The sequence below is a fragment of the Nerophis lumbriciformis genome, linkage group LG26 (assembly GCF_033978685.3).
Source record: "Nerophis lumbriciformis linkage group LG26, RoL_Nlum_v2.1, whole genome shotgun sequence".
NCBI lineage: Eukaryota > Metazoa > Chordata > Actinopteri > Syngnathiformes > Syngnathidae > Nerophis > Nerophis lumbriciformis.
The window spans coordinates 13,905,677-13,924,532 of NC_084573.2; the positions used below are offsets into that span (position 1 = coordinate 13,905,677).

The window sequence follows — 18,856 nt, forward strand, 5'->3', positions numbered from 1 at the left end:
ACCTCAGAATTAGAGAGATATTCAAAAGGCCCGCTGGGGAAGGGGTGTGTATATATATATATACCGTATTTTTCGGACTATAAGTCACAGTTTTTTTCATAGTTTGGCCGGGCTCCAGTGCGACTTATATACGTTTTTTTCCTTTTTTATTATGCATTTTCGGCAGGTGCGACTTATACTCCAGTGCGACTTATACTCCAAAAAATATGGTATATATAATTAACTGAAATTCAAGTATTTCTTATATATATATATATATATAAAATAAATACTTGAATTTCAGTGAATTACAGCTATATATATATATATATATACATAGCTATAGCCGCCCTAAACAGCATTGAAATGTGTTATTTTTGTTCGTGATGTGTAATGTCTATTGTTTAAATGTATGGCAGTGAAAATGAATTTCCCCAACGGGGACCAATAAATCAAAATCAAAATCAAATCAAGTTGGCACATTGTGTAAATGGTAAATAAAAACAGAATAAATCCATCCATTTTCTACCGCTTATTCCCTTCGGGGTAGCGGGGGGCGCTGGAGCCAATCTCAGCTACAATCGGGCGGAAGGCGGGGTACACACAGGACAAGTCGCCACCTCATCGCAGGGCCAAGGGCCAACAGAGATAGACAGACAACATTCACACTCACATTCACACACTAGGGACCATTTAGTGTTGCCAATCAACCTATCCCCAGGTGCATGTCTTTGGAGGTGGGAGGAAGCCGGAGTACCCGGAGGGAACCCACGCAGTCATGGGGAGGACATGCAAACTCCAGACAGAAAGAACCCGAGCCCGGGATTGAACTCAGGACTACTCAGGACCGAATACAATGATTTGCAAATCCTTATATTCAATTGAATAGACTGCAAAGACAAGATATTTAATGTTCCAACTGAAAAACATAATTTGTTTTTGCAAATAATCATTAACTTAGAATTTAATGGCAGCAACACATTGCAAAAAAGTTGGCACAGGGCATTTATACCACTGTGTTACATGGCCTTTCCTTTTAACAAACTCAGTAAACGTTTGGGAACTGAGGAGACACATTTTTAAAGCTTTTCAGGTGAAATTCTTTCCCATTCTTGCTTGATGTACAGCTTAAGTTGTTCAACAGTACGTGGTCTCCGTTGTGGTATTTTAGGCTTCATATTGCGCCGCATATTTAAAATGGGAGACAGGTCTGGACTACAGGCAGGCCAGTCTAGTACCCGCACTCTTTTACTACGAAACCACACTGTTGTAACACGTGGCTTGGCATTGTCTTGCTGAAATAAGCAGGGGCGTCCATGATAACGTTGCTTGGATGGCAAAATACGTTGCTCCAAAACCTGTATGTACCTTTCAGCATTAATGGTGCCTTCACAGATACCATCACAGATGCTGTCCTTTGAACTTGGTGCTTAGAACAATCCGGATGGTCCTCAAGTTGCAGGCATCAAAGTCCAAATGAGCTAATATTTGCAAAAATAATAGTTTTCCAGTTCAAACGTTAAATATCTTGTCTTTGCAGTCTATTCAATTGGATATAAGTTGAAAAGGATTTGCAAATCAATGTATTCTGTTTTTGTTTACCAAGTACACAACGTGCTAACTTCACTGGTTTTGTAGAACGTGACCCAACACTTTAATTCTGGGGAAGCTTCACTAAGTAAAAAAACATGGTTGTATAGTTTTTGTTAGTACAGTTGATCAAAGTTTTAGTGTCTTTATTGTGATGAGGTTTAAGCATTGTTACAGTGTTTCCATGCACTTTGATTGCGAAGAAGAACCAGTCAATGGATGTCACTGCTTAAAAAAGGTTGTTTATTGTGGCATTGTTGTGTTCCCTTTCTAAAGGTGGAACAATCAGCATATGTCAAGAGGTAGAAATCTTTCTGCATGTACGGGGAAAGACACACACAGTCACAAACTAGTTGTAGAGACACTGCTAACGTGCAGTAGCAGCCTTGCTTTGCACACAATAGTGTCCCGATGAATGTGTAAACAATAAATAATACAGGAAGTAAATACACACTCATGACAACAGCTGATTGGCTGATTTCAGTAAGTTTGCCTCAAAGTGATGACATTAGGAGAAAGCTGTGGATGTGTTGTCCATTAACTTGTGTTCTTTTCAAGTTCTTTGCGGGGGAACCTTGGCGGTAAAGGGAGAGGGACGAGACAGGAACACAGACACGACAGGTGCGGCTTATTTAAACCCAGGAGATTTTGAGACAGCGAGCGATAAAAGCGTAAGTGTCGGCCACCTCCTGGATGACTTTGCTGGTGGGCTTGCCGGCGCCGTGGCCCGACTTGGTGTCCACCAGGATGAACAGAGGGTTGACCTGCTTGGCGTCGCGGCCCACGATGTGCTGCAGGGTGGCGATGTATTTGAGCGAGTGGAGGGGCACCACCCGGTCGTCGTGGTCGCCCGTCAACAGGAGGACGGCGGGGTACTGGACCCCGTTGTCTTCTGGGACTTGGATGTTGTGGAGCGGGGAGTATCTGGGATGGAATAAGGGGGGGGGCACATACGCCGAGAGGTGTAGAAGTGTGGGGGGAAACAATGTGAGATAAGGTGTGTTTTCATTCTATACAACTGAAGGCTCCACGCACGTAAAGTTATAATTGACTTTTTTTATGTTTGAGTTTATTTGGAACATGCAAGCATACAACATGATACATCACAATTTCCAGTTTGTCTTTTCAACATGTTCGAAAAGGAGTAGGAAGAAGCAGAGCTTATTTAATCCTACCCCTTTTCTTTGACATAACAGTTGCTAAAACTTTTGTTCACTTCCTGTTCTCAATTTATTCACAATACACTGCATAAGTAATCACAATAAGAATAAATAAATAAATAAATAATACTCGGTAAAGTAAGTTATATTTCATATGATGAGATGAGTAAGATTATTTTGAGAATGAATAAATTAATGAATGGATGGATGAAATAAATTCAGAATGTTTATCATGGTTCTTCTTCTTTGTACTTTGTAAACACTTTAAGTTTGAAGACTTTCTTGAAGTGGATCATATCAGTACATTGTTTGATTGCTTTGCTTAATCCATTCCATCATTTAATTCCACATACTGATATACTGAAGGTCTTAAGTGTTGTACGTGCATACAAGTGTTTTAAATTACATTTTTCTCTAAGATTATATTTCTCCTTTTTTTTTTTAGAAGAATTGTTGTATATTCTTGGGTTGCAGGTTATAGTTTTCTTTGTGTATAATTTTAACTGTTTGCAAATTCACTATGTCGTGGAATTTCAGTATTTTTGATTCGATAAATAAAGGGTTTGGTGTTTATTGTGTTTTTTTATTTATTTTTGATTTCTATTTACTGTTTTAATTGGTTTTACCCTTTAAAATAGTTTATCATATTTATTTTTATATTTATTTATTTTTGGTTTTTATTCAGTCATTGGTGGAGCTAAGGATAATATTTGAATATTGTTTTTAATATTGTTGTGCAGCACTTTGGAAACATTTTTGTTGTTTAAATGTGCTATTTAAATAAAGTGGATTGGATTGGGTTTGTATGTTCTCTATATCCAACATTATGTATTATTGTAACTGATCTTTTTTGTAACACCGTTAATGAATGAAGTGTACTTTTGTAGTTATTTCCCCATATTTCTACACAATAACTCAGATATGGTAACACTAGCGAGCAGTAGAGAATATGAAGTGATTTTTGGTTGAGAACATGTTTTGCTTTATTCATGATTGACGTGTTTCTTGCTACTTTATGTTGTATATTTTTTACATGAGATTTCCAGTTATGTAGTTTACATTTTGAAAGGTTTTCAGGGATTATATGGAATCAAAATTAACCAAAAGCAACGAAAAAACATTTTATGCAATATTTTAGCAGTTAGTAAACAAATGAATGCTAGGCTACAGAGGCCTTATTAGCTCCCCATCTTTAAATATTCCCTGCTTAACCTCCCATGGAGACACTTCTTTTTAAAGTGAGACAGACCGATGGAACGTGAATAGATGGCTGTGCAGAAAAAAAAAATGCTCTTTTTTGTATTTTTGGACATTTAACATCATAGTTCAGTCATAGTGCAGTCTACACGTACCTCTTATGTGTGACTGCCATCTACTGGTCACACTTATCATTACACCATGTACCAAATAAAATTGCTTCAAGGTCGGTAAGCACAACCAGAATTATTCCGTACATTAGGTGCACCGTCGATTTTTGAGAAAATAAAAGGGTTTTAAGTGCGCCTTATAGTCCGAAAAATACGGTACTATGTTTAATTTTGTTTGTTCATTTACTGCTTTAGGTGAGAACCTTGCATAAGCCCTTTTTGGGTTTCTTTTCTCACCTGCACTTATTTCTTATTACGTATTTCTTATTACTAATTTCTTGTCTCTTCGTATTCTAACAATGTTACCTTTTGTACTGTTTATTATGTGTGAATAAGTAAATATAAAAAGTAAACATAATGATTGTGAACGACAGGCAAAATTCCAGAAAAAGTACACGTCCCCTTTAAGTTAACAGTAACTAAACACAACACTTTTAAATGCTAAATTGCTGAAACTTCCAACCAAGACAATAAAGGAAATCTGCCCATGTTCATAAGCAACTACTTAAATAACTGACAGTTTACTACCGTATTTTTCGGATTATAAGTCGCAGTTTTTTTCATAGGGGGTGCGATTTATACGCTGGAGCGACTTATGTGTGAAATTATTAACACATTACCGTAAAATATCAAATAATATTATTTATCTCATTCACATAAGAGACTAGGCGTATATCAGCAATCGTCACACACGTCAACCAATAAAAATTTGGCGGGAGCGGGACTCTGACGTAAGCGACGTACCGATAGAAGAGGAAGCGGCGCATTGTCTACCTTTGGAGTTGGCAGAGTTGTTTAGAAGAATAGACATTTGAAAGGCAATTTAAAATAAATAAAGAATAGTGAACAACAGGCTGAATAAGTGTACGTTATATGAGGCATAAATAACCAACTGAGAACGTGCCTGGTATGTTAACGTAACATATTATGGTAAGAGTCATTCAAATAACTAAAACATATAGAACATGCTATACGTTTACAAAACAATCTGTCACTCCTAATCGCTAAATCCGATGAAATCTTCTTCCTCGTTGTCGCTCCTGGTATGTCCCGCTAGTGTCCTTTCTTTCTGCTGCTCGATCGCCGTTTTCTGCTGCATATTTCACTACGTCCAGCTTGTAATCTGCAGTATATGATTTCTTTTTCCGTGCCATTTTTGTTCAGCCCTTCTCAGTTTTTATAAGTTACCGCCAATGTAGAAATGATCCATTTTAATAGCTACGGCAGTAGCATATAGCACTTCTGCCATGACCCTCCCCCGCCGAAATCGTATTGGTTGACGTGTGTGTGACGATTGCTGACATTTTGCTTCGTCTCTTTCGTGAATTAGATAAATAATATTATTTGATATATTAAGGTAATGTGTTAATAATTTCACACATAAGTCGCTCCGGAGTATATGTCGCACCCACGGCCAAACTATGAAAAAAACTGCGATTTATAATCCGAAAAATACGGTACTAGGGAAGCAACGGTACACGGTAAAACACCGCACCGTTCGGTCCGCTCTGCACAGGACAATCTACTGTTATAGAAAGCAGTTTTTTACTTTTGTAATTAATTTGTGTGTGTGTGTGTCATGTGCATTGCGTGTGCTTGTTGCGAAAAGCCTACACCTGCGGCGTAACGTCCAAGCACTGTTGTGCGCCCCTTTTATCTCAGTCTTTTATGGTCTTATTCTGATGCCAAAATGTGTCTTTCTTTCTTTGAAGAAACAAAGAGGAACATTTCTATCAGCACTAAGTGCTGCCACACAAACTGAGAACAAACATCGAAATTCAAGAGGACATGTCCTGCGACTGGCTGCATTTTTACACTTTATTTTACTTTCAGATTTATTCTCATCATTTTTGGACACTTACATGTTCCATGTAATGTACCACAGAATTTAGAAGTTTTCATTTCATTTACTAGTATCATTATCATTGAAAATGTCATGTAAAATTCTATAACATGCAGGCAAAGAACTCCGAAAACGTTTCCCATTGGGCAACTCTATCCTGTAGCAATGCCCTCTCGGTGTTGTGACATCATCAAGTCAAAAATATTCCCTTTCGCTGGCTACTAATAACTACTCTAATACTACAACTGGTTTGGAACTTACAGTGTTCTGATTGTAATCATCCAAATATAATAAGCAAAGTCGACAGCCTTCAACGTTGTGGCTCCGAGAGCGAAAGGAGGCAACAACAAGTAAGCAAGCTAGATGGTTAGCTAACTAGCGAGCTTGTTTCGATGCTCCTGATCGTCTCCCCATCTTGCAACTCAATGCTGCGTTTAGGCAAGAGGTGCGGCGAGTACCTGCAGCTGAGGCGAGCATTCAACAACTTCTGTTTAGATTGTATTTGTATTTGATATTTCATTAAAAAATGCGAACTTTATATTTTGACATGAAAAGAAATGTTTAAAAACGTGGATTTTTGTGGAAAAATTCACATGTCTGGTCTTTAATTGTTCATGTGACTTTTAATTATTTTCCTGGTCCTAGTTCTAGTCCCAGGGAGCCTGTGAGTAATTTGTCATGTCATGGTTTATTTTTGTTTATTTTACTGTTTTTGCGATTTATGTTCCTCCTCAATGTTTTCACTACAAAACAAATTTACCTATGGGTACACATAAAGTCTCCTTGAACATTGTACCAAAGAAAAAAAAAAGATTCATGGCCCGCATGAGCTGAGAAGTTGCAATACAACAACTTATAGAAAAATGGTCTTTTATTCCAATATGTGTAATTGTCTATTGCTTGTTCACGTGTTACCTATACCATACCATACCAACTTTATTTATAAAGCCCTTTAAAGGCCTACTGAAACACACTACTACCGACCACGCAGTCTGATAGTTTATATATCAATGATGAAATCTTAACATTGCAACACATGCCAGTACGGGTTAGCTTACTAAAGTGCAATTTGAAATTTTGCGCGAAATATCCTGCTGAAAACGTCTCGGTATGATGACATCAGCGCGTGACGTCACGGATTGTAGAGGACATTTTGGGACAGCATGGTGGCCAGCTATTAAGTCGTATGTTTTCATCGCAAAATTCCACAGTATTTTGGACATCTGTGTTGGTGAATCTTTTGCAATTTGTTCAATGAACAATAGAGACAGCAAAGAAGAAAGCTGTAGGTGGAAAGCGGTGTATTGCGACCGACTGCAGCAACACAAACACAGCCGGTGTTTCATTGTTTACATTCGCGGAAGATGACAGTCAAGCTTTACCATTGGCCTGTGGAGAACTGGGACAACAGAGACTCTTACCAGGAGGACTTTGAGTTGGATGCGCAGACGCGGTACCGTGAGTACGCATGCAGCTGCGGCTTCCAAACATTTGATCGCTTGCCCGTACGTGCGTGCCGCTATGTGCATGTCACGTACGTAACTTAGGGGACTTTGGGGAAATATATGTGCTGTATGAACTTTGGGGAGGTGAACGGTACTTTGGGCTGTGGGATTGAGTGTGTTGTGCAGGTGTTTGAGTTGTATTGGCGGGTTATATAACCCCCCCCATACCCACATATGTGGTCTTCTCCAAGGTTTCTCATAGTCATTCACATCGACGTCCCACTGGGGTGAGTTTTTCCTTGCCCTTATGTGGGCTTTGTACCGAGGATGTCGTTGTGGCTTGTGCAGCCCTTTGAGACACTTGTGATTTAGTGCTATATAAATAAACATTGATTGATTGATTGATTGATTATATGGACGGGAGGGGGGAGAAGTTTGTTATGCGGGATTAATTTGTGGCATATTAAATATAAGCCTGGTTGTGTTGTGGCTAATAGAGTATATATATGTCTTGTGTTTATTTACTGTTTTAGTCATTCCCAGCTGAATATCAGGTCCCACCCGCCTCTCACAGCATCTTCCCTATCTGAATCGCTCCCACTGCCCTCTAGTCCTTCACTCTCACTTTCCTCATCCACAAATCTTTCATTCTCGCTCAAATTAATGGGGAAATCGTTGCTTTCTCGGTCCAAATCACTCTCGCTGCTGGTGGCCATGATTGTAAACAATGTGCAGATGTGAGGAGCTCCACAACCTGTGACGTCACGCTACTCGTCTGCTACTTCCGGTACAGGCAAGGCTTTTTTATCAGCGACCAAAAGTTGCGAACTTTATCGTCGATGTTCTCTACTAAATCCTTTCAGCAAAAATATGGCAATATTGCGAAATGATCAAGTATGACACATAGAATGGACCTGCTATCCCCGTTTAAATAAGATAATCGCATTTCAGTAGGCTTTAAAAACAACCACAGTTGAAGAACAAAGGGCTGTAGAAATAGAGGCAAAGGACAGACTAAAAAATAACATTTAAAACAGAAGTAAAAAGCAAATACAAATTACCCTAAGAACAAATTGTTGGATAAAAAGCAGTTAAAAAGTTAAAAACAGTTTAAAGTCTCATGCTGGGTTAAAAGCCAGTGAATAACAAATGGGTTTTAAGAAGGGTCATAAAAATAGCCAAAGAAGGGGCCTGTCTCACATGGAGAGGGAGATCGTTCCAGAGTTAGGGACCCGCGACAGAGAAGTCGCGGGTCCCCTCTGAGCTTGCGCTTTGATTTGGGTACCTCCAGGATCAGCTGACCTGAGGGACCGGGTGGGGGCATAGAGGTGGAGCAGCTCAGAGAGCTAAGGTGGGGCAAGACCACGTAAGGATTTAAAAACGAGTAAGATAATTTTAAAATAGACTCTAAAAGACACAGACAGCCAGTGGAGGGAGGCTAAAACAGGAGTAATGTGCTCTGTTTTTCTTGTGTTAGTTAAAAGTCGGGCAGCTGCATTTTGGACCAGCTGCAGACGTGAGAGAGAGGATTGACTAATTCCAAAATACAAAGAGTGAACCTGAACAAATTCCGCCCACAATGTAGACTCGCAGGTAAAACTATGTGACTGAACTTTTATGTCAGACTGGGAAATTAAATTTACATGACTTAATAAAAAGAAACAAAAAATTATATTTAATGATTATTTTTTTAATCACACTTTTTTCTAATTTAACTCCACAGATATAAAAAACCTCTACAGACAATTTTGAGTTTGTGTTTTGCAGATAAAAACTTGTTCAACAAATGATCATTAAACTTGTTATATGCTAGCACAGTTTTTTTTGTTGCACTCTCTCAAATTCAAACTGCACTTTACAGTGTATTCTCATAAAATATACCGTAAGCTATATGAGTTAATAAATGTCCGCAAAATGGGTCCCTGATTACCAGTAAGGTGTGATGGTGTGTCTTGCACTTGTGTGTACGAATAGTCATGGAATAAGAGGCAATTTAGCATTTGGAAAGTGTTGTGTTTAGTTACTGTTAACTTAAAGGGGACGTGTACTTTTTCGGGAATTTTGCCTATCGTTCACAATCATTATGAGAGACAAGAATACACATCTTTTGTTTTTTATCATTGGGATTTTAAAAATGATAAAAAATGCTTGGAAGATGCGGCTAATGGGAGTCACCGTTGTAGCCTTCAAAGCCCTATGAGACAACTGCAAAACCCTCCATCAACGATTTGTATACAAACTGTAAGTATATATATATATATATATTAGGGCTGCAACTAACGATTAATTTGATAATCGGTTAATCTGTCGATTATTACTTCGATTAATCGATTAATAATCGGATAAAAGAGACAAACTACATTTCTATCCTATCCAGTATTTTATTGGAAAAAAACAGTATACTGGCACCATACTTATTTTGATTATTGTTTCTCAGCTGTTTGTAAATGTTGCAGTTTATAAATAAAGGTTTATTTATTAAAAAAAAAAAAAAAATTTTTTTTAAATATAAAAGAAAAAAAATAAAAAATAAAAAGCTCTGCGCATGCGCATAGCATAGATCCAACGATGACTAAATTAATCGGCAACTATTTTTATAATCGATTTAATCGATTAGTTGTTGCAGCCCTAATATATATATATTATATATATATTATTATAGGGACGGCGTGGCGCAGTGGAAGAATGGCCCTGGTTCAATCCCCACCTAGTACCAACCTCGTCATGTCCGTTGTGTCCTGAGCAAGACACTTCACCCTTGCTCCTGATGGGTGCTGCTTAGCGCCTTGCATGGCAGCTCCCTCCATCAGTGTGTGAATGGGTAAATGTGGTAGTAGTGTCAAAGCGCTTTGAGTACCTTGAAGGTAGAAAAGCGCTATACAAGTACAACCCATTTATCATTATTATTTATATAATGTAGTTACAGACACGTTCATAATAATATGTAAAACGTTCTATATTTACTGTATTTTTTAACAATTTAATTGACTTCTTCCACATATTGATTTCTGTTTCCAAAGCAGCGCATGTGTGTTCCTACTTCCGAATCATATGTAATCATGATAGACTTGGTAACAAACAACAAAGACTACTATTTTTGGACAAATGAGGGTTCACAACCTTATCTTTTTGAACCTGAATCTACGGAGGATGAACTGCTGCTTCTAGAAGCCAGCACGAAGACGAGGGTGAAATATTGGAGCACGTGGAAGCAGACAGAGTGAGGTGAAAGCGACTCGAAGCTGCGAATGTGGAATTTGGAGACAAGCTATTTCGACATAAATAGCGCGCTTACCCCAAATAAACCAAAAAAACCGATAGGCAAAATAAATAAAAAAGTGCAGTGTTCCTTTAAGAAACGTCTTATAAAATTCAGTACACCAGTGATACTTCTAACTGCAAAATACAGTTTTGGCTGACCAGCAAAATATAGAGACAATTTGAATCAGACAAAGCTGTTTTCCCTAAACACAAAATATTTACCAAACACGAACCGAAACCAGGGTCCAAAAACTGAGTACAGTACCGTTGCAACTAGAGATGTCCGATAATATAGGCCTGCCGATATTATCGGTCGATAAATGCTTTAAAATGTAATATCGGAAATTATTGGTTTCAAAAAGTAAAATTAATTACTTTTTAAAACGCCGCTGTACGGAGCGGTACACGGACGTAGGGAGAAGTACAGAGCAGTTGCGTCTCCCAGTCAGCAGCCCCTCCCCTCTCCCACACACAACACAGGAGTTGACGACTGCAGCATGAGAGGTTTACTGGCGACGCTTGATGACCTTATCAAACCGCCACGAGCGGAGCATAACAACAACAAGAGTGTGTTGTTGCCGGTGCTGTAGCCTTACTAACAAGCGAGCTCGCTCGGTGACTGACTAACGACACCATGTCTATGGTTTGGGATTATTTTAAAGTGTGTCTGGCGGATAAAAACTGGCAATTTACAATGACTGCAAAAAATTGGTTATGCGAGGAGGAACCAAGACGTCTTCCTTTAATACGAGTAATTTGATCTCCCACCTCTTCAAGAATAATAAGGAGATACGCGATGAATACAAACGGAAGATGGATGAAAAGAAAACACTGTAAAAAAGTAGTACCACACTGTTGTCGCCTAAAGACTCTGCCGAGAAAAAACAAAAATACAACAAAAACCACCCCAGGGCGAAAGCCCACGTTGTGGTCAGGGGCAACGCACGCAGTATGGCAAAAGCTACGGTGGAGTTTGGTGTGGCTAGTCTGCCCTGCATGGCGCACACTCTGCAGCTTGCAGTGAACGGATTTGCCCTGTCTCAACGCAGCATTTCAGAAGCTCTGGCTGACTGGTAGGCCACTTCAAGCACTCACCACTAGCTTGCAGCACATTTTTGTTACTCATACAAATACGTTAGAGCAGGGCAGATTGAGCCCAGTTTATAATTTCCTGTTATACAGTATACCAGGCAGTCTTGCACTAAAGAGGACTGTTATTGTTTACTATATTACTCTAGTATACTCTGTGCCTTCATTGTTTTTGTAGCTGTTGTTTTGAGGCATGTTTAAAAAAAATAAAAAAATAATGCACTTTGTGAAAGTCAAAGTATAGTATTTCCCATAGTTGTAGTGGGTATCAGGCTTCTCAGGGAGAGCATGTCCCAAATTCCAAGCTGCTGTTTTGAGGCATGTTTAAAAAAATAATGCACTTTGTGACTTCAATAATAAATATGGCAGTGCCATGTTGGCACTTTTTGCCATAACTTGAGTTGATTTATTTTGGAAAACCTTGTTACATTGTCAAATGCATCCAGCGGGGCATCACAACAAAATTAGGTATAATAATGTGTTAATTCCACGACTGTATATATCGGTATCGGTTGATATCGGAATCGGTAATTAAGAGTTGGACAATATCGGAATATCGGATATCGGCAGAAAAGCCATTATCGGACATCTCTAGTTGCAACCCTTTTAATTATTGAACGTAGCTACCTAATAATAGGTCGGCTTTGTCCACTTGGTGACCATGTGTTTCACTTACTTGATCAGCCACTCAAACTGCTCTTTGTCGTCCGAGCAGCCAAAGTCAGTTGTCCAGGCATGGCCGATGGTGAACTTGTGGAATTTGAGCATGTCCATGACACCGACTTGGGCGACAGCACAGCCGAACAACTCGGGTCGTTGGTTTACACACGCCGCTGGGGAGGGAAGAGCAGATGTCAACGATGGCTGGGGCAGAAGAAAAAGGTAGTTTTGTTACAGCCTCTTAGTGACGCACCTACGAGAAGGCCGCCGTTTGAGCCTCCATTGATGGTGAGTTTGGACGACGAGGTGTATCCCTCCTTGATTAGATACTCTGCTGCACACTGGAAGTCTGTGAAGCAGTTCTGCTTGTTTGCCAACATACCAGCTAAAGAGAGAAATATAATGTATGGGTACACACATACAGGGTAAACAAAAAAATCACGCGGCACTAAGACACGCAAGATTATTTAACGCACAATGCATAGTGTCCATCTACCCCAGGCCTGGGCAATTATTTTGCCTCGGGGAGCCAAATTTGGAGAAAAATATCAGATTTTTAGGAACACTGATACAAAACCTCACAATGTCTGATTGAATGCTAAAAAGGTTAAGACAGACTGCCTTATTAAACGGATGGAATTTTTAAAATTTTTTGAATGAGACACGCAGAATGTACATGAAAATAAAGAATGTGCGATTCACAATATTAACTATGAACGATAAAACACTGAATATTGACAGCATAAGAACATCACACCCCTTCTCGATCAACATATTTTACAATCAATGCAACAAACACAGCGAAATATGGACGCAAAGGGTAAAAAAAACAAAACACCACCTACAATCTGATATATCACTAAGCTTTAGAACTTTGTTGTAAAAATCTCCTTCCGCGTCTGTCCCTGACACTCGCATTTCAGGCTGTGGAAACGCTCCCCACCCACACTGCTTGGTGCCTCGTCGGAACTGCTTTGATTTAGATTACCATAGTAACTAATTAGATTACCATAGTAACTAGTATATCATGCAAAAGCGGAGATTCCAAACATTGAAATTAATTAGAGATGTCCAATAATATCGGACTGCCGATATTATGGGCCGATAAATGCTTTAAAATGTAATATCGGAAATGATCGGTATCGGTTTCAAAAAGTAAAATGTATGACTTTTTAAAACGCCGCTGTACGGAGTGGTAAACGGACGTAGGGAGAAGTACAGAGCGCCAATAAACCTTAAAGGCACTGCCTTTGAGTGCCGGCCCAATCACATAATATCTACGGCTTTTCACACACTAGTGAATCCATACATACTTGGTCAACAGCCATACAGGTCACACTGAGGGTGGCCGTACAGACAACTTTAACACTGTTACAAATATGCGCCACACTATGAACACACACCAAACAAGAATGACAAACACATTTCGGGAGAACATCCGCACCGTAACACAACATAAACACAACAGAACAAATACCCAGAACCCCTTGAAGCACTAACTCTTCCGGGACGCTACAATATACACCCCCCGCTACTCCCTAGCCCAAAACCCCGCCCCCCCCAACCCCGCCCACCTCAACCTCTTCATGCTCTCTCAGGGAGAGCATGTCCCAAATTCCAAGCTGCTGTTTTGAGGCATGTTAAAAAAATAATGCACTTTGTGACTTCAATAATAAATATGGCAGTGCCATGTTGGCATTTTTTCCCCATAACTTAAGTTGATTTATTTTGGAAAACCTTGTTACATTGTTTAATGCATCCAGCGGGGCATCACAACAAAATTAGGCATAATAATGTGTTAATTCCACGACTGTATATATCGGTATCGGTTGATATCGGAATCGGTAATTAAGAGTTGGACAATATCAGAATATCGGATATCGGCAAAAAAGCCATCGGACATCTCTAATTGAAATACTTTGTATGGTTCAAGACTTACGGTCATTTAAAAACATCACTGCACATCATAAAGGCAGCTACATTTTTGATCTTAAAGATCTAACAAAATTAGTTGGTAATGTCCGGCGGGCCACATTGAAAAGCTCCACGGGCCGCATGAGGCCCCCGGGCTTTATTTGCCCAAGTCTGCTCTCCCCTCATTACCTTTGTGCCAGGTCTCGCCATACTCGCCACCTCCCCGGATGTTGGCGACAGCCAGGACTCCGCCTAGGTGCCGCACGAAGATGAGACGGGAGACGCTGTAGCTGGGCGTGATGGAGATGTTAAAGCCGCCGTAGCCGTACAGGAAGCCCGGGTGGGAGCCGTCCATTTTGATTCCCTTCTTGTGAACGATGAACATGGGGATTTGTGTGCCGTCCTTGGAAGCGTAGAAGACCTGGAGAGGGAACATCGTCATAAGATGGAAATGACACTGGACAGGAGCAGCAGACAGTGATTACAGTAGCTTTCTCCCATACGACCACCATTTCTTAAGACTACCTGGGTGGTCTGGTAGTCAGAAGGGTCAAAGCCTTTGACGGTGACCTCTCTGAAGATGTGAGGTTGCAGTGGGTCCTTGGTCAAGTCACAGTGGTAAATGATGGCTGGATGCAAAAAGAAGAAAGTATTCACAAGTTGTTTGCTTCAACGACCCAAGCAACGCAGCAAAAGTTCTAGATTTTCTAAAGAGATTTTGAACAGGTGATGATAAATTAATAAACCAATATTTCACTAACGTGCAGTGTTTCCAATACATTTATGTAATTGTGGTGGCCCGTCAGAGGTAAAAGTTCTACAGCCACAAATCATTGTACTTAAAGTTAAAGTACCAATGATTGTCACACACCCACTAGGTGTGGTGAAATTTGTCCTCTGCATTTGACCCATCCCGTTGTTCACCCCCTGGGAGGTGAGGAGAGCAGTGGGCAGCAGCGGTGGCCGCGCCCGGGAATCATTTTTGGTGATTTAATGCCCAATTCCAACCCTTGATGCTGAGTGCCAAGCAGGGAGGTAATGGGTCCCATTTTTATAGTCTTTGGTATGACTCCGGGGTTTGAACTCATGACCTACCGATCTCAGGGCGGACACTAACCACTCGGCCACTGACTAGGGGCACTTACCTATCCAACACAAAAAACTCGGCTTTGCTGTGGGCTTTTGTAATGTCCGCGGCTATACCGCTCCGTGCATAGAGCTCCCTATGGTTGTGCTCTATAAACTCTGAGCAGACTGGAAAATTGAATTAGTCCATTTTGTAGTTATGAATAGCGCCTTCTAAAATCAAAACATTCAAAAAAGCCAGACTGAAGTTTATGCATTTGTTTTAAACATAATATATATATTTTTTTTTTAAAACACCTTTTTAGGGTCTATTTAAAACTTTTTACGAGAATTTGAAGGAATTTAAAACATTGAGAGGCCTTGAAGGGTAACTGCACTTTTTTGTGGAATTTGTAGGATATTTATAGCAGCGCTGTGATCAGAGGGAGCTGACTAGCTTGTGTGGCTTTGTTGACATCAACTCGTGAGCTGCTATCTCGCCTCGGAGCTCGGGGAATTTTTTTCTTGATCATAAATAATGCCTCTTACCTTGATAGTAGAATGATTAAGACAAACTCCAACAAGTTGGTCAACGTTGGCATCCAATTTAGGATGTATGAATGGCGAGAAACACACGAAGACATTGTACAGTAAGTGATGTTTTGTTTGTTGGCTCTCATGATTAGTAGTAATCAGTGATGTTGTCGAATGAAAAAGCTAACGTTGTGATGGCATTTGGAAATGAATGCGCCGCCGTACGCCTACAATGATCAGAATAGATAAATATTACATGTTATTATGAATGTGCCTGTTACTACATTACATATATACTTACAGCTTGTATATAAAACCCTTAATGGAGGTGGTAGGATTTTAATAGGGCTTTATAGGCCAAATAGAGGCATTCCCATAGGCTCCATTGCAAGGGCTTTTTGATCGCATTTATTTACTAGTTACAATGCATAAAAAGAAGAAAGACATGTATTCAAAGGATTGTGAATAATAGGCAAAGTTACAAAAGAGTGCATTTTCCCTTCAAGTTCAAAACATTTATTATATATAATTTTTATTTTTATTACCCGGCGGGTATCCTGCAAAGAGTGTGTGATGACGTTTCAAAGAGGTTCTGACATCATTACAGTCTGAAATACAGCTGTGTTGATTTTAGAGCTGCATAATTAATACAATTTTGATAAGAGTGACAATTTTGGCTGCCACCATCCAATGAGGTGATTGTTGGCGATATAAACATTTAAAAAGCAGGCGCCGCTGCATTCCAATCAAGCACTTTCACAGCCTGCAGTGGCAAAAAGCAAACGTTGACATCTTGATGCCCCGTGAAGCACCTCCACGCAAGCGAGAGGCCATTGTGTATGGGCAGCCGGTCACCTCGTTTTACTGCACAGACTTCCGTGGAGTCGAGCTCGGCGTGCATTGAAGACCGCAACGCTGTTATTAGACGGCGCCAGGTGTGGATGTCTGTGCAATATGCTGCTTTAGTGCAGGAGCTGCTTGTCTCCTTGGAGTCGCACGACTCACGGCTAGCAATTGTGCTGAATAAGAGTCTGGAGACATTTTTACGTCGAGTGCTAACACTTCTCACCGGCCTGGAGGCATCCCATTGATGACACGCAAGCCAGCCACAAAACGTGGGTGTTTTTCTCCAAATGGATAATTAGAGCTAAAGGTATTATGGAATGAGAAAAAGCTGAAATGTTAATACTAATAATGAACAAAAACAAATAAAATATATGTCATGTTTATTTAGCCTTTTTATAATTTAATTACAAATTACATTACTTCATTTTGATAAAAAAAAAAAAAATCTGCAGAAATTGTTTTATTCATTTTGCTTGCAGGTTTAAGTTTTTAATATATATACTTCTGAGTTCATTTTGCTCATCAATTTGAATTTATTATTATTTATTGAAGCCAAGCCAAAAGGCAGAGATCTCAATTTACCGGTCGACCTACGTCCCTATCCTCACCTACGGTCATGAGCTTTGAGTTATGACTGAAAGGACAAGATCACGGGTACAAGCGGCCGAAATGAGTTTCCTCCGTCGGGTGGTGGGGTTCTCCCTTAGAGATAGGGTGAGAAGCTCTGTCATTCAGAAGGAACTCAGAGTAAAGCCGCTGCTCCTCCACATTGAGAGGAGCCATATGAGGTGGTTCGGGCATCTGGTCAGAATGCCCCCCGAACGCCTTCTTGGAGAAGTGTTTAGGGCGCGCCCGACCGGTAGGAGAACACAGGGAAGACCCAGAACATGTGGGGGGACTAAGTCTCCCGGCTGGCTTGAGAGGAGCGGGAAGAGGTAGCCAGGGAAAGGGAAGTCTGGGTTTCTCTGCTTAGGCTGCTGCCTCGGCGACCCAACTTCGAATAAGCGGAAGAAGATGGATGGATGGATGGATATTATTTATTGAGTTCATAAAATATTATTTTTCAGTATGAAATCATTCAAGTCGGTCACTTTAAATCTGTTCTAATACAGACTAAAAACAATGTTAATAAAATAATTTTTTGTTGTAAATTGATCTATATTTGTTTTTTTCTTTTATTTAACGTTAACGATACAATGTTATGCAAAGGTGGTTGAAATTATGACAATTTTATAGACAAATGATACTATTTATAGTCACGGCGGAGAGTGGGGTGAGGAATGTTTTCTTTTTCCCGGGGCGAGGGGATAACAGAAAGTAATTGAGAAGCACTGGGTTAAACCTGTCCGTGATGATTTAAGACCACAGTAGGGCTGTGCGATATATCAAGTTTGTAGGATATATTGATATATTGTAATACAAGATATGGCTGTCTATCTGTGTTGGCCCTGCGATGAGGTGGCGACTTGTCCAGGGTGTACCCCGCCTTCCGCCCGAATGCAGCTGGGATAGGCTCCAGCGCCACCCGCGACCCCGAAGGGAATAAGCGGTAGAAAATGGATGGATGGATGGATATGAATTAAGAAAATATCCTAATATCGATCAAATTTATTTCACTTTAAATTGACCAAACGCCGCTTATTTGTTGTGTTCCTTGTTCTCCCCCGCTCCCCACCACGGGCTCCTAAACCCCTCCCCTTCCTCCTTCCAAGACGTGCTTGAACATATAAGAACATCCATGATTGGTTGGTTGTTTACTATGATGAGTGACGATTGGTTGAGATTAGGCCAATCAGAGGCAAAATAGGGCGGGTCATGGAACCAGGAAGGGGAATCACAACAGACATCCCAAATGACGACGAGAGAGCCAGAGAAGAGAAGAGGGAATTTTCAAGCGGGCGATTTATATATTTAAAAAAAACTAGTGGAAGATGGCAGAGGGATTCTCTTCCTTAGATTTTTCTTTTTGCGATGTAGACGACGTCCAGGAAACCCACAATGCATCTACTTGGCCACATTTGGACAAATATATGCGTCTGGCTAAAACAATGGCCAGCATTTGAGATGTTTACCATGTGAGCCCAAATCAAAACTGCTCTCGAC

The 18,856-nt window shown here is 40.2% G+C and overlaps 1 protein-coding gene across 2 annotated transcripts in view; it reads right to left on the reverse strand.

The window, feature by feature from the left end:
- Positions 1-1,789: 1,789 nt before the first annotated feature.
- prep (prolyl endopeptidase) overlaps positions 1,790-18,856 on the reverse strand; it is a 165,894-nt gene continuing 148,827 nt past the window's right edge. For both annotated transcript variants that reach the window (XM_061987343.2, XM_061987342.2), the window contains 5 exons: positions 14,834-14,937; positions 14,498-14,729; positions 12,648-12,779; positions 12,411-12,567; positions 1,790-2,493 (listed from right to left, as the gene is read on the reverse strand). In XM_061987343.2, coding sequence (XP_061843327.1) covers positions 2,202-2,493; positions 12,411-12,567; positions 12,648-12,779; positions 14,498-14,729; positions 14,834-14,937 — 917 coding nt within the window. In that variant the 3' untranslated portion in view covers positions 1,790-2,201. The remainder of the gene's footprint in view (positions 2,494-12,410; positions 12,568-12,647; positions 12,780-14,497; positions 14,730-14,833; positions 14,938-18,856) is intronic.